We start from the raw sequence: 23,416 nt of genomic DNA, 5'->3' as shown, positions 1-23,416 counted from the left end.
CTTGGCTAATCTCTTGATGTGATGGAAATAAAACTGCAAATAGATAGATTTTATTCTTAACTGACACAGTTAAGATTATGTGTACCTTTTAATATGAGAAAATCTAAATAGTAAGTTAAGCAAATGAGGGAAGAATAATTTTTTCATATAAGAAATAGTCTAGAAATAGGCAGACCAGAACTGGTTCAGCTGATTGTTCATGGCACCAGCTGGAAAATGCAGAGATGTAAAAAGGGTGAAGGAATATAGCCATCTTTGCTAGGTGGGGCCTCTAAGAAAATTTCTATAGAAATCAGACTTCTTATGTCTCATTGGTCAGAACTGTATTATCACATGACGACTTGAAACTAGTAAATGACAGAGATGACGAATGATATCTGTGTCTTATGCCCCCTTCACTTAGTTTCTTTTTGTGGGATGGTCTAAATAACTAAATCACAAATTTGTATTGTGCCTTTTAGATTCACATTGGTGCAGAAGCATACAGTGGAATTTAACCAAGTGGCAATGGCTAATTCAGATGGATCCGAAGCTATGCTGAACAGAGTGATGACGAAAGATAACATTGGTGTTGCTGTGGTATTAGAGGTCCACAAAGAACTATTTGGAGCAGGTGAGTGCAATTTAAAATATTCTTATTAATAAATACCTTTCCAACTCTTCTTAAAGCAGGTGAAGAGATCTTATTGTTACTTATTGCAAAGTTATTTGCTTGTCTTTTGAGGAAAGCTGAGGAAGATGGGCAGGAAAACACCACTTATTTATGAAACATTGTTTCTTGGGATTTTTTTTTTTTTGAGAGATTCTGTGGTCTCTGTTGTTATTATTATTATTATTATTATTACTATTATTTTTTAACCTATAAGGTAATTTGTGTAAGGTCTTTTAATATACCATTAATTCCAAAAGGTTCCTTGAAATAGAGAATGTTTTGGTTAGCCTGAATTTAGAAATTATAATGATTTGGCCCTCTTTTGAGCCATATTTTTAGTTTCTTGTCTGTGAGCCCTTTGTTTTTTAAGGTTAAATACTTGGCACATTTTCTTTCTTTCTTTTTGTTATATCTCAAGTCATTATTAGGGTAAGAGCAGATTTTTATCTATGCAGAACTGTTCTTCAGCTTTTAAGCTTATTTATAGATGGTTTCAGAATCAGAAATTCATTATGTACTTTGTGTTATCTAGACCTCTTTTTACCCTTTTCTATTGCCTGCCTCCAAGTGTTATATTGTTTACTCCTTTGTTTTAAGGAAGAACAAGAAGGAAGTGAGGCTACCTCAGTACTTTTCTTTTCCCTATACTTTTTGCAGAAGAAAAGATTTTTTCACGTTTGAGTTTGATTTGAATTATTCAGACCCTGAGTATGTGTCATAACCTCCTTTCCCCATCATCCTTCAGTGTACCCTTCATTGAGAAGGATAAACTGTGAGATTTGACTTTTCTTTCTTTTGAGCCTCTTCATTGTTATACATTTTATAAATTTTATCTATTTTTATGTCATTCCCATCACTTTTCTCCTTTGGTACTTTTGTTCTGATATGATAGTAATCAAGTTTATTTTGGAGTTTTACTCCCCTTTTAACTTGGAGAAGAGTAATTCCAGACTATACAGTGGGTACTTTCACTGAAGTACCTGAAATATGTATCTTTTGTATTCCTAGAAGAAGAATTTAATAATATAGAAAGTGCTTACACCTCCTTTGCCATAAGCAAAGGGCACGTTTTTAATATTTTATGTAGTGAACATTAGAGACAAGATCTCACTGAGTTGCTTAGCGCTTCGCTTTTGCTGAGGCTGGTTTTGAACTCTTGATCCTCCTGCCTCAGCCTCCCAGTCGCTGGGATTATAGATGTGTGCCACCACGCTTGGCAACTTTTATAATTTTTAATATATTATCCTGTCTACCATTTGGAAAGTAACTATGTTAGTGTTTATTTTGACAGAATTAAAAAATAGGATTTTTATGGGGGAAAAAGAACCTTAGTTGAATTCTCACTTTCCAAATGAACCTGAATACCAAAATGGTAACTAACTAGTCCAAGACCACACAGAATAATTAGTAATAAAGCCTGGTCTGAAACACAATTCTCATTTATCCTGGTGTGTGTTAGTAAATTTGTTTAGGTAGAAAATTGACTTACTTTGTAGAGCTTAATATCATGTGGTCTTTTATTACTGATCAGGAAATGCAAGATCAATTAAAGTCTAGGTAACTTAATAACTGAAATCCTGCCTCACTAAGTTATTGTTGTATTTAATCAACAGATAGTTCAAAGTGCTTGTTTAAACTAAGAACTCAGCAAATGCAAGGCATTATAATCAAATGTTGATTATGTCATGATATAATTCCTAACTTGGGTATTTAGATAAATGCAAGGATCAGCAAAGTTTTACTGTAAAGGAGTAGATAGTAAATATTGTAGGCTCTATAGGCTACCTAAGTCTTAATCACAGATTCTCCAACTCTCACCCTTCTTTCCTTCCTTTTAAAAATATATAAGCATCCTTAGCTCGCATGGGCTACACAGAAACATATGTGGGGCCATGTTTAGCTTATGGGCTACTTTGTCAACTCGATCTGGAAGAGTAATTTCCATATTAGGATTACCAGAATCTTAGCCCCTTGACTTCTGAGAACCAGATTGAAATAAAAGGGAAGGTATAAATTCCTGGAAAAGAGTAAAGAAATTGTTATGGATTTAAAAAAAAAATTTTTTTTTAAAAGATACTAGTTGTTGACAGACCTTTATTTTTATGTGGTGCCGGGAATCGAACCCAGTGCCTCACACGTTAGGCAAGCACTCTACGACTGAGCTACAACCCCAGCCCTGCTATGAATCTTTTTGTGAAAACTTTAAGATACCACTTGTCCTGAGACATAAGGCATAACTTTATCTTTTTTTATAATGTTTAAATTTAGGTATGAAGCCTATTCATGCTGCAGACAAACAGCTGCTTATAGTGGCAAATGCCCACATGCATTGGGACCCAGAGTATTCTGATGTGAAACTTATCCAGACCATGATGTTTGTCTCAGAGGTTAAAAACATTTTGGAGAAAGCCTCAAGTAGGCCTGGCAGCCCAACTGCAGATCCTAATTCCATCCCGCTGGTGCTATGTGCAGATCTTAACTCATTGCCAGATTCAGGTATTTATAACATCATTTCCTTCTTGTTTTCAGTTTTGCTTTTACTCTGAGTTGAAAGCCTTGTAACTTGTAATTTTTGGAGTTGAAAATTTCTCTTTTAAATTAAGAAGTATATCAGTGAGAATTGCAGGGATAGGGCAGTAAGTAATTGAGGAACGTTTAATAAAGAAACTATTTCCAAAGGTGTGGTGAGGTTTAAGGGAAAAAAAAGAATGAATGTTGCAGTACTCAATCACAGGGGCTTTTGGTCTGGGAGCTGTCAGCAGAACTTGTTAAAAAAAAAAAAAAGTAGATAATAGAAGAGAACCACATAATAGGAACAATGACTTTGAACTGAATGATGGCTGCAAAAACCAGTAAGAAGGGACTTTGCTTCTCTCTCTCTGATCTCTTGCCAGTGCTGCCCATTGACTAAATCCAACTAAAAGCTAGAGTGGGAGAAGGGTTTTGCAGTTAATGCAATAAAGATAGCTTCCTAAGGAGTATAATAGAGAATGGTGATCTAAATGGGCAACCAGAAAATATTCATTGGTTGATAGTTGGAAGGTTTTCAGTGAATAACTGATACTAGGTATAGAAGAATGATCAAAACACCTAGAATTTCATATTACTTCTTGACCTCCATTAACTATTTATATCTTGACTTCTGTCGTTTTGGATCTTTGCAAAACTCAGTTTTCTGTTTCATGAAATTAGTTAATTAGTTAAGTAAGTAAGTAAGTAAGTTTATTTTGGTACTGGGAATTGAACTCATGGGCACTTTAGTATTGAGCTACATCCCTAGACCGTTTTTAATTTTTAGTTGTAGATGAACACACAGTATCTTTTTATTTATTTTTATGTGGTACTGAGGATCGAATCCAGTGCCTCACACATATTAGGCAAGTGCCTTACCACTGAGCTACAGCCCCAGCCCCCTTTTTATTTTTTTATTTTGAGGCGCAAACTTGCCAAGTTGCTGAGGTTGACCTTAAACTTGTGCTCCTCCTACCTCAGCTCTTGAGTTACCGAGATTACAGGCAAGCACCATGATTCCAGGCTTCAGTTTTCTATTTTAGATGCTAAATGTCAAACATAAAACATTAAGGTATTACTTTTTTATTATTTCCAAAGCATATTCTAAATTTTGTATATTATCATTATTATTAGGCTATTAAAAAGCAGCCAACAATAAACATAAAACAACCCAAATGCCTATAATTGGAATGTTTAAAAAAAGTCACTAAACATCTTTCTCTTTTAGAAAATAAATGCTTGAAATCTTTATTTACACATGTTTTATGACCAATAGGCCAGTTGGCATCTTAACCACACTCTCCTTTTTTTAATCCTCTGAGTTGAATTGCTCTGATATACAAGTTTTTCTCCTATTTAATTTGATTTCATTAAGCCAGTTACTGTCATTTGTCAGCCAATCATAGTGAGTTGACTGTGGAGACTTTCAGGTTGGAATCCTATTTCTGCCACTAACCAACAGTGTGGTCTGTGATCAAGTTTCTCAAATTTAAATAAGAAAATAATCATTTTACATATACCATATAGAGTTGTTGTTTGTGAGGTTTAAGTTTGTAAAGCACTTAAGATAGGCATATAATAAATAGTAGGTAAATGATAATTTTTTGATACTGATATTACATTAATTACTTCTTCATTGTATCTTGCTATCATCCTGATCACAAATAGGAAGAGAGGACTCTAATATTAGTGTCTACTAATTATCATCATAAGAGTTGTGATAATTTTTTCATGTTTACTAATGTACTGTAAACTGTACTTTCTGAATTCTCTTCATCTTTTTAGATACACCTAATAATTTGGTCAAATAATATGTCTGTGGCATATAAATAATCTTTGTAGTGTCAGGCTGAGAAAACTCATGCTAGCTCAAAATAATGATGTTGTCTAGTTGACACTAGACACTGAAATGTTGAAGATGTGAAATGTTTTTGTTAAATTATTTTTTTATTACATATGCTATATTTTATGTTTCCAAAGTTGTTGATTGTGTAGAATAGGAAAATATTCAAGAGCTAGATAGGTTTAGAATAATATTCCCAAAACACTTAAGGTCAAGATCATTCTGGTAAATGTTGCTTAGATCCTTGAAATCATATAAAGCTGAAGGAACTATTAAGAAACGCTGTTTTAGGTAATCTGGATACTTTGTTCTGAAATAAGCAAGTATCCTTAAAAAATTTTTTAATAATAAAGAAGATGGTTTCATATGACTCAAAACCTAATAAAACGACTCTGAACCTGGTATAGCTACCTGGCTACAGGTCTTAACTGTTAAAGACTTGTGTAAGGACTAAATGCTAACTGGTACTGTTCCTTTCTTTACTCTGCTAGGTGTTGTGGAATATTTAAGCAATGGAGGAGTAGCTGACAACCATAAAGATTTCAAGGAACTAAGGTACAATGAGTGTCTTATGAACTTCAGCTGCAATGGAAAAAATGGAAGCTCAGAAGGGAGAATTACACATGGCTTCCAACTTAAGAGCGCCTATGAAAATAACTTGATGCCTTACACCAATTACACCTTTGATTTCAAAGTGAGTAGCAGCCTATGTGCTGGTGTTGAAAGTATTTCAAATGTAAACTTGTGACAAGAAAAGTATAATTTCTGTACTTAAAATTGATTTTATAATCTTCACTTTTTTAGATTCTCAAAATGTCAAGTCTAAGTATACATCTAAATATAAGGAATTTTGATAGGTTTGTGGTAGTTATTGTCTTAACAATTTGTTTTTTAATCTTTATTTTTTCAAATTTCAAATAATACTGATGATAACAAACACTTCTGAAATGTTTACAATGTTCCAGACATGTTTAACATACTGGACTATAAACTTATCTTTTTTTTTTAATATTTATTTTTTAGTTGCAATTGGACACAATATCTTTATTTATTTTTATGTGATGCTGAGGATCGATCCCAGGGCCTCGCACGTGCTAGGCGAGTGCTCTACCGCTGAGCCACAATCCCAGCACCTAAACTTATTTTGAATGGATTTATATGATGTTCAATAACAAAATTTCTTAGTACTTTCCATTTATATTTATCTTTAAAATTTCTAGGTTTCTTTTAAAGAAGGGGTTATAGGTTACACATAACATCTTATATCCATTTAGTCATACCAATATATTCCCATACATTGGAACACTCCATCTTTAAAAAGGAAAAAGACAGTTTTTGCAAAATAAGAAAAAGAAATTAAAGGACTATTGTACAGGGCCAGCTGTTCTTTAAAGAGATTGATCATGGTGGCTTTGTATAGTTAATCCCTTTTTTATTGCCTATTTTCTAATCACTTTGTCTCCCTTTAGCTCTTATTTTGTTCCTATTTTATTTTCTGGCATTTCAGGCGTCTATACTAATATACTATCCTGAAAAAATAAAGATTTTAGAAAGTGTTTTGGTATAAGCAGCCATGAGAGGATTAATACAATACCAAAGGAAATTTGTGGGCTTTTTCACAACTCCAGTAGCCTTTTTTTTCATTTTTAGTGTTTGCTCCTGAAAACAAATTATTTATCAGCTTTTGTAATCAGGAAGTTGGGGGAAAAGCTGCTTAGAAGTTGAGTCTAATTTGGTATTTTTGCTATTAGATAATTCTATCCAGTGATAGTTCATTTTGTTTTAATCACTCATATGCAATGATGTGCTGGTAAATATTTCTTGGAAAAAGAAGCCCTGATCTGTAGAGTTTGCTGATTTCTGTGGTTTAAATGCTTCTGCTAAAGCATATTCCAAGCTCCCAGAATGCTACCTTTGAATGCAGTGTTGTGAAGGTGTACTAATAAAGTTGGTACTAGCTGGCTTCAGGCACACCAGTGTAAGCTTAAAGAAACACCTCTATATTTAATGATAGTTTACTATAGGTTAAATCCTATCCTTTTAACTATAATGATAAATCTGCTAGTATAACCCAGAAATCCTGTAATAAAATTTCTCCAATGAAGTGTTCAATAATTCTACAACTGTTAATGTTTTGGTATGAATATAAGTAAAAGAGAACAGATATTATTTCTTCCTTTTTTTTTTTGAAAGTTACTTTTTTCTTATTCAAAAGCAAAAATCAGAGAAACAAAATTTGGCTATCAATCTAAGCTGTCTTCCTCAATCATCTGAATTGGTCTAAAATTCTTTGTTAAAATTTCTTCAGAATCTATTATGGATGTTAATAATCAAATCAACATTCAGACTGGCTAAATGAGTACAGTTAAACTACCAGAAATGCTTGGCTTGGAGAGTAATGAAATAGAAGAACAGAGTTAGAAATGAGTGGAAAAGAGGCATATATATGGGTAGATAAGTAGACTGGCTGAATAGATAGATGGGATGAGAGTGTAGAATGGGATAGAAGGAAGGATGCTTAGAGAATGAAATAAGGGCATTTCTGACTAGAAAGAATGAACAATAAACATTGCAGATTTATATGAAGGATTTTATGTAATTCTATTCCAATATTGAAGAAAGTCAATAAAAAAGGAGATTAACACCAAATATAAAGTCTCCTGTGATCAACTTTAAATACAGATCCTACAATAGTGTCCTGCCATTGCCTCACTGAGATGTTATTTAATTTTGTTTACTTGGCTGAGCATTTGTTTACTTTCTTGGTTACTGAATAAGTATTTAGAATCCAGTCCCTTTATCTAGAAATGGTTTGGAGTGAATTGAAATATAGCTGTTAGGAGAATTACTTCTTTCTTAGCATTATTTACAGACCAAATAAGTTTAATAAACAGTTTAATTCAAACCTACTGCTGTTCCTCACTGGTCCCTCATACTCCCAATCTAAAAGCATTTTTAGTCAGCTTTTTTATCATTGTGACCAGAATACCTGACAAGAGCAACTTAGAGGAGGAAAAGTTTATTTTAGTATTTTACTTTCTTGTTTGAAGCAAAGGGTGGTCTCAAAGGGGAGGTATAGCCACCCTGGCCCTTGTTAACTCTTTTTCTGAAATATATCTATAAAACCAGACATTAAGCAAAATGAGGGAATAATACCTTGTCATTATATAATTTCTAGACTATTTGGATTTGAAGCATTAATGACAGAAGTCCTCCTAGGTTCCTTAATTTATGGTAAAGTAAGGTTAGATAAGGTCTTTTCTCTCAAAAGAATTATTTTGGTCTTGGTTATATGAAAATTGGCAAATTAAAGTCATGGTTTCTAGAATCTCTTAGTAGATACCATTATTATGTATAGTATTTGTAAATAGGTACTTTCAACTGTAGAAACATATATATTTTTTTCTATTTGGGTTTATGTTCTCTTGGTTTAGACAGGAACCATATAGGAAAAATGTGAATTTGTTATCTTGCATTCACAGCCTGGGACAATCAAGCACACTACTCTTTGAGATTTACTGATCAGACAGTTCATCTAGTTCTGAGAGATACAACTGATATATTTGGGTCCCTGCCAAATATTTTTTATTTAGATATCCTTATATAGTAAGAAAATCTAGAAATGATTGTGTATCAGGGTTTGTGGAAATTAGAATAGTTAGCTGTGTGCTAGCTATATATTGTTATACTTGTTCTTATTTTCCCACTTACTATAACAGTACAGTTTCCACATTTATACTGATAAGTATTAGATTTCACTAAAAACCAAGCAGGACAATTCTAAAAATACCTAGACATAATTTAGTGTGTATTGTAGCTCCTTAGTTTATCACTTATTCACACATGGGAGTTTTTATGATTCACTAGGATGCTCTGTTTCATGTAATACCCATTGAAGATTTGAACCTTATTTGATCCTGCAGCAAAATAGCTCTCAGAAGTAAAGATTATTTGTTTTGCTTTTATAAATTATGAAGTTTTCTTTACATAGAGTTTTTCTATTATCTAAACATTTTTCTTTTTTCTCCCCCCTACTCTCAACCCCCAATCTCTTTCTAGGGCGTGATTGACTACATTTTCTATTCCAAGACTCATATGAACGTGCTTGGTGTCCTGGGGCCTTTAGATCCTCAATGGCTGGTTGAGAACAACATCACTGGGTGTCCACACCCTCACATCCCTTCAGACCACTTCTCACTGTTAACACAACTTGAACTCCACCCTCCACTCCTGCCTCTTGTCAATGGTGTTCACTTGCCTAATCGGAGGTAGTGGAGTACTGCCCCGCAAAGACGGGGATCTGTTGCTATGGACCTGTATAGTTGTAAATCAAAGTATGTAGGAGTGAAGTATGGCCATCCTTAAGCTGCTTCTTCAGGTTCCTTTCATTATGTGTTTGCTATAAGACTTTGTACATTTTTGTGCATATTGATATCATTTGGCACTAGGGCTGGAACCAAAGTATTATTGTCTTTCCAAAATTTTAATTTAACGTGTTTTTAAATTGGATTTTCTTCATATTATATTAGGAGTCAGCATTCATAATTGATTAATCACCTATTTGAGGCCAAGCAACAATGTATTTGTTTTGAAAAAACAAATACATTCTTTTGAATGGTTTCAAATGAGCCAGTTGATTTTGTAAAAGGCAATTTTTTTAAACTATAAATATAAGATTTTAAATTGAATGATGGCATGCCTTCCAGGGAAAACTTTTTTGAATTTCTGTTTTCCTTTATATCAGACCAATTTTTTGGCTCCCCAAGTCATTTGCACATTAACAAAGCACTTAAATTTGCTTGATCTGTACATAAACTATGATATAACCTCTAGCTGTAATAAGAAATTTGAGAAATTAAAAGATGATTGCACAGTATGCTTTCAGAATCAAGCATTTAACAGCACATGACAGTTTGTTGGCTAAACACTGGTTGTTTTGTTTTGGTTTGTTTTGAGAAATCACTCTGTTATTTTTGTCCCTAATATTAGTTATAACCTGTTTAAAAGTATTCTAAGCCTGTCTGTAGTTTATTTATAGGGCAACAGCAGATAATTTATACTGCCATATATCTTGAAAATAGAATTTGGTGTGTTTAGGATGCCCACAAAATTAGTGTCCAGTATTTTTCATTACCTACTTATCCTTGTTTTCTATCTGGTTATACTGGAAAAAGAGATAACATCATTTTGCCTTTATAATCAAATATTTATAAAACAAACTGCTGAGAAAAAAGACCCTGATCAAAGTTTCAGAAAGGGAAAGCCATACAGATATTTCATGTGTTTCCCAAAGTAGGTTAAATGGTTGTTGGTTTTGATTGAGGTTACTAATAGAAAGGATTTGAGGGGGAGAAAGAACAGATTTTGGGCAGTAGTTGAAAACCTTGGATCATTTTTTTTCCTGACTCTAGCTGCCAAATGGCCATCATATGCTTTTAATCTTTGTTTCCATTGTCTGTCAGGGTTGAATTAAAAAGCTACTGGTTTATTCCCAACTGTTGATGCCTTCAGATATGTTGGAATTTTTTTTTTTTTTTTTAATATCCAGGAGGAGCCAGTTGAAAATCTGTGACTCAAGAGGCAGTGAACGTAATATCTCGTTTTCTGGGGGGAAAAATTGGTTGGCTACTTGATGTTAATTATGGCACAGTAACAGGAAAAGGTTGTGTCTGTGTTTTTAAGTTTTTCTTTATTCTGCTTTTTTGCTGCTATAAGAGTTTTCTGAAATTTATATTTTAAGACTTTTCATGCACTTTACTGTTTCTAGTCTCAAAATGTGATATTTTTAATAAATGAGAAATTTTCCATTATGTGAATGAAATTTTAAAAGAAAATAGCCTATATTTGTGTCTCACTAATATATAAAGTACAAGTCAAATTTAAATTATTTAATTAGTTTTAAATATATACAATTTGTCTCCTCTTTCAAACCTGACATCTTAGGCTGTTTTATTATTAAATGATGCATTTCCTTTGGTCATTTTATACTAATTTCTTCCATAGTAAATTAATCAGGCTATATAAGATAATATATCCCCTGAAGGGTAATTTTAGTGGGACAAGGGTGGTGGGATGATGTAATATCATATATGGGATTGCATCAGAAGGGTTCTGTAAAGCCTAAACTCCCTTTTAAAAGTGCCTAGTGATAGAGGCGTTGTTTGTCATCTGCTATAATTGGAATGTCATTGTAGTTCAGTGAAGTTTGATGTAAATAAAATATTCTTTTAAAAATGTTAAAGTACCAGAATAAACAAAAAGAAACAACTCTTAAGATGACAGATTTTCCTCAATGTACAGGTATCCCTTCTTATATACCTCAAGCATCCAACATCTAGCCATGCAAATTGATTACCTGAAGCATAGTACTGGAAAGTAGAATAGCATGAAAAACTTAATTTTGTGGACATTACCTTTTTTTGTAATCGGCTACTGTATGTTTTATTTTAGATCTTTTTTTTGGGTGGATTTTCTGCTCTGGAGGTATATGCACTAACAAAATATTTTCCTCCTTTCATTATACGCATGTTAATTAGCAATGTGAGCAATATTTCCTACCATACTTCACTCCCAATATTTTTTGAGATGTTTGTATAAAATGGAATTTAAAGTTCACTTATGATTGTATATGAACCACAGAGGAGCCCATTTATTAATAAAAAAACCCTTTTTTAATAGTTAAATGTAGAGGGAAAAATAAAAAATTGGGAAACATTGTAAACAGCTTAAGTTTATTTTGTGTATGATTGAGGCACTCTGTTGCAGGAAGGTGTGTAATTGGGTTCTCTCTGCTTCCAAATGCACTCTTTCAAACCATTCATTATCCTGTGTATTTTAAATGTGGTTTTAGTAAATGTTGGTAGTAGCTCTGTTGAAGTAGGTAATTGTGTTTTGTTTTGGGTGGCACACACACTTGGGGCATGGTGACCCAAATTTCATGTGCACGGTTTCCCTTAAGCCCATTGCCCAAATTTCACACACCCTTCACCCTTTGTTCCCTTTGTAAAAGGAGTGGTATCTGTTTTGAGCTGCCAATTCAGGTGATCAGAAATGCTGCTATCCTCAGCATTGTCTTGTTAAAACGCATGCCATTTGGAACTTTGGCAGTGAGAAGCCAAAAGGAAGAGGTGAATGACATACAGTAGTTTATGTTCAATGAAAGCAAAATATATAGGCTCATATACTTTCTAGTTTTCAGAATAAGTTAAGCTTTATACCATTGAACTGCTGCATATTTTATCTGAAGATAAGAGAAATTTTGGGCATTTTTCGATTGTGATATGTTTCTTTTAAATTGTTAAATATGATTCCTGATATTAATCTGGGAACTGGAGTGTTCTTTAAATTTATTAAAACAGTGTTTGAGGAAGGGAAAACTGCACTGTTTGCTATTATAACGGTCATACAAGTGCATGTCAAGTCACCCACTCTCTCAGGCATCAATATCCGCCTCATAGCTTTACACATTTTGATGGGGAATATTGCAGCATCCTCAGGACTGACATCTGGAAAAGGCTCAAATCCACTTACTGCTCCTTGCTTGTTGACTTTGTTTTAAAATATTGTGCCTGGTGTCAACTTTTAAGCAACAGCACTGCCTAAAAGCAAGCAGAGAACAGAATCCCAGCACCATTCTATAGGCAACTTTTTAGAATTCAGATATAGTAAATCTGTTCAAGATTTATGATGTTTTATGTAAAAAAAATTTTGTACAACATAGCTGAATATTTTTGTTTTATTTCTTTGATGTGAGGCGTGTGAACGTTCGTTTGAATATCACATGTTAAAGTCAGGTATGGCACAATGGGTTCTGAGACCAGCTTTTTCCCCCTCCCATTTGCCTTGTTCCAAGCTCTTTTTTTCAAATTACTTTTCTGATATTCATAGGCAGATATTTAATTTTACTAATAAGCATCCTGTGTGAATGTATTAAAAAAGCCACTGTGTTTTAGTGTTGTAGTTTGCAGAAATATAAAACTCTGTTCCTTATTTGCTCCTATTTTTGTGTCTTAGAGTTATATATTAAATCACAGAAGCAAGGGAGAAGGTTGAAAGATATCTAAGGCTCATATCACTTGATTCTATAGCAGATTACATTAGAATTGAGGGTGTGGCACATTAAAACCGGAACATGGGCAAACATCAAAATTCTGTCTCCTAAGTATATATTGTTAAATGGTGGAAAATTTAAGTCTGCATTTCCAAGAATTTCTAAAATCACTGATGTGATCTTTTCTTTCAATATCAAATAGCAACGAGTACAGAAAGCACATGGAGGTATATGTTCTTTGAAGGAACTGGAGGCATATAATTTGTCATTCCTAATACAAGGCTAGATTTTCTATTGTTAAAAATTGCCTGTGTCCCAATACTTATTTGATTCTTAGCTTTTATATTCTGAATTTGAGATATTTTAATAGCTTTGCAAAATATGTTGACTGATAGTAGCTTCAGTCACAGAAATCATGATCAGTTTTTGTTACAGAATGATTTTATGGCTAGCAGAAGCTTTATGGCACATTTTCAAATAACTCATGTTTGACATAAATGTGAATTCTCACATTTGTAAGGTTTTCTCACACCTCCCCTCACCTTTAAAAAAAGAAAACACCTTTCTAATGTGTTGAAGATTTGTTTACCCCCCTTTCCTTTTGAATTGTATCATGTTTATAGGACTCTGAATTATAGGTAGCAGATTAACTAAAGAAGTTAGAATTATTTTTCTAAGCCAGGAACTTCAACTAAAGTTTTGAATTTGTAGACAGATGGGAACTTTTATGCTTATGATTGCTTTGGGATTTTAATTTTATAATAGTATCATGATCATCAAATTGAACTTCAGATATAGTTAACTAGTGCATCTTTAACCTGGTGCATTTACCAAAGTTATAATCTGTTCAATAGGATGCCCAGAGCATCTTTCAGAATTGTCACCAACAGCTAAGGGTAAAAAAGCCCTTATATCTGTACTGCAGGATGTTCTGAACAAGAACCTCTTGAAAGACGGTTGGCAGTTTTGAGGAAGGTATTAAGAAGCATGCATGTTTCTTATTTTTACCAAATCGCTTCTTTATGAAAATTTATCTTAAATCAAAAGGCCTGTAGAAAGAAGGAAAAGCAAGCTTTATTAACCTAGTAAGTAATTTCTTTTGGCATAAGTTTGGTTAGACTTGGATTATTCTTGGAACCAAAGGAAAACAAGTATGTTGAGGTTTTCATTTAATAAACATGACATGGAAGTGATAGAGCATTTCTAAGTTAAATGACTTTTAGTGTTAAAACATATGAATTAAGGACATGTCTATTAAATGTTAATTTTTTAATGGCACATTGTACAAACAATAACATTAAACTGAAATTCGAAGTGTCATCAGAAATAAATCACAATATGACAGGGTATGCAAATAAATGCCAAGTGATATGACTCTTTTGGCATGGTACATTTAGCTTTCAGAATCTTTCAGAAGGCATAATTTGCCGCTTATCACTAGTTATTTTGGTTATAGCAGTCTCCCTGAATTTAGATAATTTCACCGTTTGTCAGTTTTAACTTGAAAGCATAAGAATCATGGTAGCCCTCTCAGAAATGGTCCTTGCTTATTTCAGTTTTGTGTTAATTTCAAAGTACCAATACATTTTCTTTAAGCCATCATATTTATATAATCATATTTAATTTGCCTATAGTTATCTGAACTTACAAAATTGGCTCCGTGTTGATGTGTCAAACCATGGCTTTGCTTCGTACTGAACAGACATAGTATCTCCTGCTACTTGTGTCAATTTTGATGCAGTAAGTGATGCAGTATCTGGGTTTCTATTTATTTAGAAACTGTACTGTCCTTTCTCTGTGCTCAACTTACTAAAAAATGTATTCCCTTACCTGTGAAATTCCTGAGCGGTGCTCTGCCAGCTTTTGAGGGGAGGGGTTTGGATGGCTGTGTTACTGCACACTGGATCTGGAATCAGTGTTGTGAGTGGCAAATTTCTTAAACACCAGCAGCACTGAGAAGTGCACCATGGGCATTCGTACAGTTGTCCAAAAGCAAACACTGCTTTTACCTAGGAGAAGCTGAGGTATAGAGTTAAGTAGGAGTACTTGGAATGTTTCAAGGAAGATGAATTTTTCAACTTTGTTGTCTCTGAAGTAGGGTAGTATAGAGGTGGGTGGGGTTTTTTTCTTTGTTATTTTTTTTAAAGCAAATGTGTACCTTTTCTCTTTGGAAGGGCCAGGGTGTTTGGTCCATTCCACCATGAATTAATTTATATCATCTATTTTTCTTAATTTATATCTTCTATTGTGATTTATTTCAGCTATATAATAAGTGCCAACTAATTGTCCATGGGACTATATACTCTTCTACTCAATTTACCATTGGAGTAGAGAGGGGTTCATTTATTTTCATGACCTGGAACTAAATAATTCATTGTTTTGCATACATTCAAGTCATTCTGTGGCCTATAGTGTTTTTGTAACTGATTCTAATGATCGGAAAGCAAAGCACATGATTTTAAAACTGAGCAAGGTGTTTGGGTAATTTTTTTCCCTGAATACTTGTTAGTTTCTATTAATAATATTCTAAAACAAATTGTTTCAGCTTATGTATTTGCTTTGTCCTAAGAAAAAGCCAAGCACTAAATCAACTTGTTATTGTGTTCCAATAATCAGTTTAAAATCCTAAGGTTTTTTTTTTTTTTATTAGAGGATTTAATGAAGTGCCATGTAATTGTAGCTTGCTAGTGTTTAATGTTTAATAGACTGGTTCTGTGGTGTTCTAAACATTTTACACTCTGTCATCCCTGGAGAAAGTGGTTCTACTCTTATTGAACACATTCTCTCTGACAAATCACCAGCTGCTTTATTTTTCTATTTATTAAACAGTTGATGAGGTCTGAATCCTGACCTAACTGCTCAGCTGAGATGTTTTTTCACAATAGATGCTGTACAAAATGTGCGTGCAAAAGAACACAGTTGGGTGGTAGTATTTTTTCATTAATGTGAACATTGACTAAACAAAGCAGTCCTGCCTTTTAAATCTTGTGGCAGCTCAGAAGGGAGGTGCTTAAGAATCTTAACTACTATGTCAGATGACAAAATACTTTTTTCCATTTTGGAGATTGGGTACTGCTCACACATGATGTATAGGGCTAAATATATGCTTGTTTCCTTGCACCTGTGTACTTCCCCTTCTCTCCCTCCCTTTCCTTCCCCTGTAGGCAATAAATGGCCATTTTGCAACTGCATACTTTTGTCTTGGTTTTTGATTATTTGTGCAGTGTAAGTTTCTATTTTTAGTTTGGTACTTCTCTTATAAATTAGGGAGCCAAAGGAATTTAGACAAAATGATGACAAATTCATGGTACTTTTTTTTCTGGTGAAAATTACATACATACTTTGTTTAGAATAGATTTTGAAGTTATGTGACTTGCTTTGCCATAGGAAATCCAATCAAAGGGACGTGTCATTTGGGTGGAACTTGGAGATGCAGTATGTAATTTGTTGTAATGCATTTTCTTGTGCCTTATTGATCATGAGAACATATGTTGAGATTGAACTTCTCATTCTAGATCCTTCAGTGACTGAACAGAACTCCCTGCTGACTTTTGGACATGTAGTATGAGTAAGAAACAACAGTCTCAGTGTGATATGAGGGCATAAATTTGGCCTATCCTGAATGATAGACAACCATCAAATCATCTGAGTTACCAGTATTGCCCAAACTCAGCAGCTTAGGCTCTCCAAGACCTAGAATAAATTCATTCAACAAACATTTAGGTTATATTCTATGAAAAAAAAATGCTATAGGTGATATAAAGACAGGGTCTCTGACCTCCACAAATTACTTTCTAAATACTCATATCACACAAGATGCTGAGATGTTTTAGAGTAAAGATAATCTTTAAATCTTAGGATTTTGGAAAGTGGGTGGTGAGGAGTGAGGTCACAGTGAAATAATTAGAAATCCAGCTATGGGAATATTCAAGTGAAAAATAAGTAGTGTGATTCAGAACATTAATCTTATAAACAACTGAGCTAACCATCTTAATAAATGCTTGGATTATTTTGGCATATCAGAAATCTGGAGACTGAAACTTTCATGCTTACTGACTTGGCCTTTTAGCTAAGGATTCAATAAGATCCTATCACTGATCTTAAAACCTTGTCTTCATGGAAGTCATTATGCTGCCAACCTTCAAGAAGTTTCCCAAAAGCAGAGTCACCTGCAAAGTGAATTATAAAGTCAAGGTTTCAAGATAACTTCCATATATTGATACTTCTGAGAGAGGGCATTGACATCAAGTGTCCTTGCATTCACTGTAAACCTGGGCAAAACATGCTCATTAGTAAAATGGAGATTAGAACCTAAATCTTATGATATGCTTCTCAAAAAGCAGAGGCCAAGACAAGGGCTTACACGGAGGTAATTTATTTGGGTAAGTGATCCAAGAAAGAATGAAGACTAGGACGGATGAAATCAGGAAGGAGAGAAAGCAAAACCAATGGTGTGTATATTGAGCTAATCAGATCTGCATTTAACAAGAACATAAGCTTGTCAAGGACCCTCTCAGGAGCTGAATAGAATGTTCCTTTACATTGTTGTCATCAGGGATGGGAAAAGAATGTATTTGTGGACTTTTCCCATGAGACAAGGGTTACTTCTAAAGCAATAATTCCTTTCCCTCACCCACATTTGTGCATATACCAAATTCATTTAGATTCTGCAGTTGTCGCAGAGAGTGATAATGGAGAAATGGTATTGGGGGTATAGAAAGTGGAAAACATTTGATGTGGCTAAGGCAAAGTGCTGTAAGTTATACCTGTGTACATCTGGTTGGCAATGGTGAGAACAGGGAATGAGCTGAGAGGGAGTAGAAGAGCATGAGTCTGATACACTACCTTTTGTACCTTTGAGATCTGTTTGGGCCTGTTTTATCAGCCTTCTAGGTTGCAATGTGCTGTATCTGAACAAAAAATAGACTAGTAGTGGTGGAACCAAAGTAATCCACTGCTACAGCTAGTTCTCTGGCTGTGCTTAATGTGTCACCTTCCTTTTAACATCATGCATTCCAGAATCTACTCAGCTATGTACTAGCTTGTCAGTAGCTTTCTGTTACTTCCCTGAGATTGGATGCCATACCTTCATCCCACAAGATATTTTTCACTTGTTAGATTATGGTTTCTTTCACAAACATGAAAGAACCAACAGATGCCCAGTGAATCCCCTGGGTTCCAGACATGGTTCTTCCTCCCTTCCATCAGGTAGTAGCAATTCTGCTTTTCTATGCAAATATTGTAAGTCTTTGTTTGTATAATAGCATCATAAGGCCAGAATGACCTCTTCCTTGGAGCAGCCTATGTCCAATGCCTGGGCATGTGTGGTTAGAAAGTTCTAGGCTTAGCCCATCTTCGTAACTCTGATAAGCCATCTTATTTTCACATTTTCTAGGCTACTTTTGTTGAGACTGCTTGTCCTGCCCAAATTCTCTCAGTCCAACCCCCATTCCTTTCCTTTTCTTTCACAGGTTTTGATTCCAAGAGTATTCACTGAGCATTTCCTTCCCACTAATCATCTTAGAGGTTGCTTCCCAGGGAACCAAGTTTTATGTTTCGTTTTGCAGTACTGGGGATTGGGCTCAGGGGTACTCTGCCACCTGCTTGTTAAGACTTTATATCTTGACTCTATAGAGTGCCACCATATCAGTGCAATCTTATTTGAGTCCCTTAGCCCACACTTTGAATATCCATTTTCACTTGTTTCTTTAGTTTTTAGTTAGTGTTGGCCCAGATCTTAGAATTCTTTGGGTGAGTAAACTATTTTCTTCTGGTGTAGGTACTGTAGTCCTTTGCTCAGGCTTTGCTGTGATGTGACTATAGTGGGTCTCAAATCAATAGAAACGGGTTGGGGTGAAGCTAAAGGAAGACAAGCATTTTGTGAGGCATCTGCTCCAGGTGAGAACTTTGCCTCGTATCTAGGTGAGGAGAGGTTTCTTTTAGCAAGGGCAAGGGCCCTGAGGGTTAAGGATATCTGGGGAGGCAAGCTTCTCCTATTTTCATTTCCAAAGTTTCCCATCTTAGATCTTGGGCTTTTGCTTTGAATACACAGGGTTGAAAACCATGCCTGTATTTTTAGGGGCTCTGTTCCTGATGTGAAAATCCTAAGCCTGGTCTTTAATACTTTTTTGCCCTGGAATATAGCCACTGGAATAATGGTCTTTAAATAGTCTTGGATACATTCTGACTTTCATAGTATACCTTCATTTATTGTTGGCTAATTTGAGCCCAACATTTTATTATTTTAAGGTGCCTGAAGTTGGTTTTGGAAAGCAGATGTCCTCACAATCCTTACATTTACCATTCCCCATACTGTTTAAGTGCTGTTCTTTTACACATAAGCCAATGCTTCCCTTCCACTTCTGCTTCAGATCTGTCACCAATGAAAGCATACCAGGGGTCATCATCCAGTTGTGGGGTAACTAGAGAGTGATCCAAGTCCAGAAGTCCATCTTGAGCCTTTGTTTTCTTGGGCCATTTCTGGTACTATGTTAACTTGAGTTCCCACAAACAATACAGCCTGAGATCTTCCTTGCAGATAGTGTATTTTGGGTTCTGATCTTAAGAAACAGAGTGGGGGCTGGGCTTGGGGCTCAGTGGTAGAACACTCACCTGGCATGTGTAGGGTACTGGGTTCGATTTTCGGCACCACATGAAGATGAATGAATAAAATAAAGGTATTTTGTCTATCTACAACTAAAAATATATATTTTTTAAATTAAAAAAAAGGTGAGGACTAGGAAGAATCATATAGGGAAGGATGAAAAGCCAGTTCAATGGTGAGTTAATGAGCTAATCACTTCTGCAGGTAACTGAGGCTTGATCCTACCAGGAATTTTTTGAGGAACCATGTAAAACACACCTCAGAATGTGGAGTAGAAGAGAATATTGATCCAATGGCCCCTGTATCCCATTGGATAAAGTTTATTTACCTGGGTTTTAACTTCCTCTCAGATCGAGCTTTATTTTTTTTTTAAATATGGCATGGTGAAGGATTTTACATTTTTGTTACAGCAAATCAAGAAAGTCTACTTAATTACAATAGCAAATGATAAAAGTTCTCAGTAGTTCTTTTTTTAGTACTGGGTATTGAATCCAGGGGATGCTTTACCACTGAGCTTCATCCCCAACCCTTTTTATATTTTATTTTGAGACAGGGTCTCACTTAGTTGTTGTGGGTCTCATTAAGTTACCCCGGCTAGCTTCAAAGTTGGGATCCTTCTGCTTCAGCTTCCCATGTTGCTGGGTGTACGGAGGTGCACCACCATGTCTGGTGCCAAAGATAAAATTCTAAATAACAGTCCTGTTTTTTTCTGAGCATGTTATATAAACTTGTATCATGACAAGTTGGTCATGACAGATATGTAAATTTATATAAAAATTTATTGTTAAAAGGTTTTTTACATGCTGGGTACTAAACAGGGTATGCTTGTATACCTTAATTTATTTAACCCTCACAAACCAGTAAAAAACATGCTATATTTTTCCAGAAATAACTGAAGCCCAGATAGTTTGGTAACTCAACAGTTGTGTGATCTTGGGCCCAGGTTGGTACAGGAAACAGGAAGGTCTGTGCAGCATGTCCAGACTATAGTGCAAGTGACCCTTCCCATTGGGCAATGGAACCCTTGTAGACCTATGTTGTTAAGCGGTTCAGCTGCTATTATACAATGCTTTAATACTATGCAGGCAGTTATTCGGCACTTGAAGGTCCAGGGGCAACTTGGTATTCCCTGGCCCTGTGCTGATGTTAAATTGACAAATGTAATAATAGGCTCATAAAGGGTAGAGTAACCAAGTTCTGGGTCACCTCACTATGTCAGCCACCAAGACCAGCAGAGGTCCTAGCTGAGGAAGAGAACAAGTTCTGGGTATTAGGAAAGAGAAGGTGAGTATCAATTTTAGCCTAAGAATGGCCCAACAGAAGAGACTGTAGGCCTTTTCTTTGTACATGTTCTTGGGACAGGGAGGGAAGAGGGAAGGAGATACTTCCAGAATATATCATACAAATCAATTGACTCTGAATAGACTGAGATGACCTGTGGTGTACTGCCTTGATTATCTTCTTCAAGACTCATTCGTTTTCTCATCTCTGAAGAGTGTAGGAAGCTGAGGGCTTTTTGCTAAAACCCTTCCTGAAGCAGGAGGGTTTCCTTGCCTCGGGTCATGGCCTCTTTTGGGTGGGGGTTGGGGGTGACCTGCAGCCAAAGACTGGTGAAGGTGGGTGGTATTAAGGCTTAACTCCTTTTTATCAACATGTAGGAAGTTCTGAAGGGAATGCTAGTTCCAAAGCTCCTTATATGAATGGCCAAGGTCTCGGTTATGACTTCTTTCACAGATTTGATCTTGAGCACTCTAATAAAAACTTCCCAAATACCATTCTTCATCTCAAAATCTGTTTTTTGGGACACTATCCTGTGGCAAGGAGAAACAGGTTTCATATGGCAGGCAATTATACTAGTGCTCCTGGATTATAGAAAATATCTCTCTAGAAAACTCTAATACTTGGAAGATACAGCGTGTGTGTGTGTGTGTGTGTGTGTGTGTGTGTGTTTCATAAGAACATATTGAGTGCTGAATAATAAACCCAATTACTCAGCATCTGTTCTCGTACTTCTATCAATTTTAACTTAAAACTGTGCAAAACATAGGAAAAAACATGTTGACCTTATTCAAAAGGTAAATGTAGAACAATTTATGAGGATTTGTGGTCTATGTGTATTAGGTTTAAAAGTGGCTATTATAAGGGATTGTATTAATCGCTTCTTTGGAAAAACAGAAGCTACTCTATTTCAATCAAGATAAACACAACACAAGGAATCAGTTAAGTGAGTAAGGAAATGATGAAGCCAAAAAGTAAATGATAAGACAGACCAGAGGTTAGCAACACCCAAAATCCACTCCAACGTTAAGACAATCCATGGACGTTGGGAAGATAGGTAAACTCAGTTCCTTGGATCTGGTAACTCTATCAGGAGACATAACCATGGTGGGGGCTGCCCATAGGTGCTGGGATCACAAAGGTTCAGACTCTGATGGGAATGATTACCCAAAGCAATAAGAAGAGAAACTCCCTAGCTTTTCCTTTTCCTCCAGGATTCTACTATGTGTCTCACTGACTGAACCTAACCATAAGTGGTTGATAAAGAAGCCTGGGAAATGTTGCTTTCTTGATCCATTCAGAATAGAGAAACAATGGGTAATGCATGTGAGAGCATGCAAGCTCATGACTAGCACACACTGTTTTAATTACTCAGCATCCATTCTCATACTTCTATCAATTTTAACTTCAATAAAACCACAATTTAATTCTGCTATGTAACAGAATGCAACTGTCCTTTATATGAATATGCTTCTCTGACTCATGCATTCCTTCATACAGTCATGTGTTGCTTAACAATGGAGATATGTTCTGAGAAATGTGTCATTAGGCGAATTTGTTGTGTGAACATCATAGAATATACTCAAACTAAAACAGCTATGAGATTATTAGGCAATATAATCTATTGTTGAATGAAACGTAATTATGCGTGACTGAACTTTGGTGAAACGTATGTTCTTCATTCCCTAGAGGGAAGTGTATGACTGGGAGTGGCTAAGCAGTTATAAGTCCATTCCAAATTCCCATTTCTAAGATTCTCTAGACTCCTTTGCTTGTGCTGTGCAATTCAGTACAACAATCTCTAGTTCATGTGTGTGTGTGTTTCATAAGAACATATTGAGTGCTGAATAATAAACCCGATTACTCAGCATCTGTTCTCGTACTTCTATCAATTTTAACTTAAATGGGAAATGGCTACTCAGCATGATTTCTAACATAGAGGAAATGTTCCAAGACATTAGTGTAGGCATTGATTTTTTAGTTAGGACTCCAAAGGCACAGACAACAAAAGTAAAAATAGATGATGGAATTATATCAAATTAAGAAGTTTCTGCACAGCTAAGGAAATAACAGAATTAAGATACAACCTATAGATTGGGAGAAGATATTAGCAGACTATATATCCAACAAGGGATTAAAATCCAGAATATATAAGAACCTAAAGAAGCCAAAAAAAGAAAAAATGAATACTGGGCTAAAGAACTGGCACTCCTTAAAAGACATACAAATGACCAAATATATGAACAAATGCACAATCTAAGTAATCATTAGGGAAATGCATATTAAAACCACAAGGTATCTATCATCTTACCCTAGTTAGAAGGGCTCATTAAAAGCAAAAGATAGATGCTCATGAGGGTGTGGAACTCCTATACACTATTGGTGGGAAACATAAATTAGTACAGGCATTATGAAAACCAGTATGAGGATTCTTTAAAAAAACTGCAAGTAGAACTCCCATATATGTATGTGATTCAG

General features: G+C 35.1%; 1 protein-coding gene across 4 annotated transcripts in view; it reads left to right on the top strand.

Annotated features, from left to right (window-relative positions):
* Cnot6l (CCR4-NOT transcription complex subunit 6 like) overlaps positions 1–16,247 on the top strand; it is a 100,234-nt gene extending 83,987 nt beyond the window's left edge. For all 4 annotated transcript variants that reach the window (XM_027939733.3, XM_027939732.3, XM_027939731.3 and 1 more), the window contains exons 9-12: positions 462–613; positions 2,921–3,148; positions 5,498–5,700; positions 9,066–16,247. In XM_027939733.3, the coding sequence (XP_027795534.1) occupies positions 462–613; positions 2,921–3,148; positions 5,498–5,700; positions 9,066–9,278 (796 nt within the window). In that variant the 3' untranslated portion in view covers positions 9,279–16,247. The remainder of the gene's footprint in view (positions 1–461; positions 614–2,920; positions 3,149–5,497; positions 5,701–9,065) is intronic.
* The last annotated feature ends 7,169 nt before the right edge of the window (positions 16,248–23,416 follow it).

The sequence above is a fragment of the Marmota flaviventris genome, chromosome 7 (assembly GCF_047511675.1).
Source record: "Marmota flaviventris isolate mMarFla1 chromosome 7, mMarFla1.hap1, whole genome shotgun sequence".
Lineage (NCBI taxonomy): Eukaryota > Metazoa > Chordata > Mammalia > Rodentia > Sciuridae > Marmota > Marmota flaviventris.
This window is presented reverse-complemented; position numbering and strand designations above follow the sequence as displayed.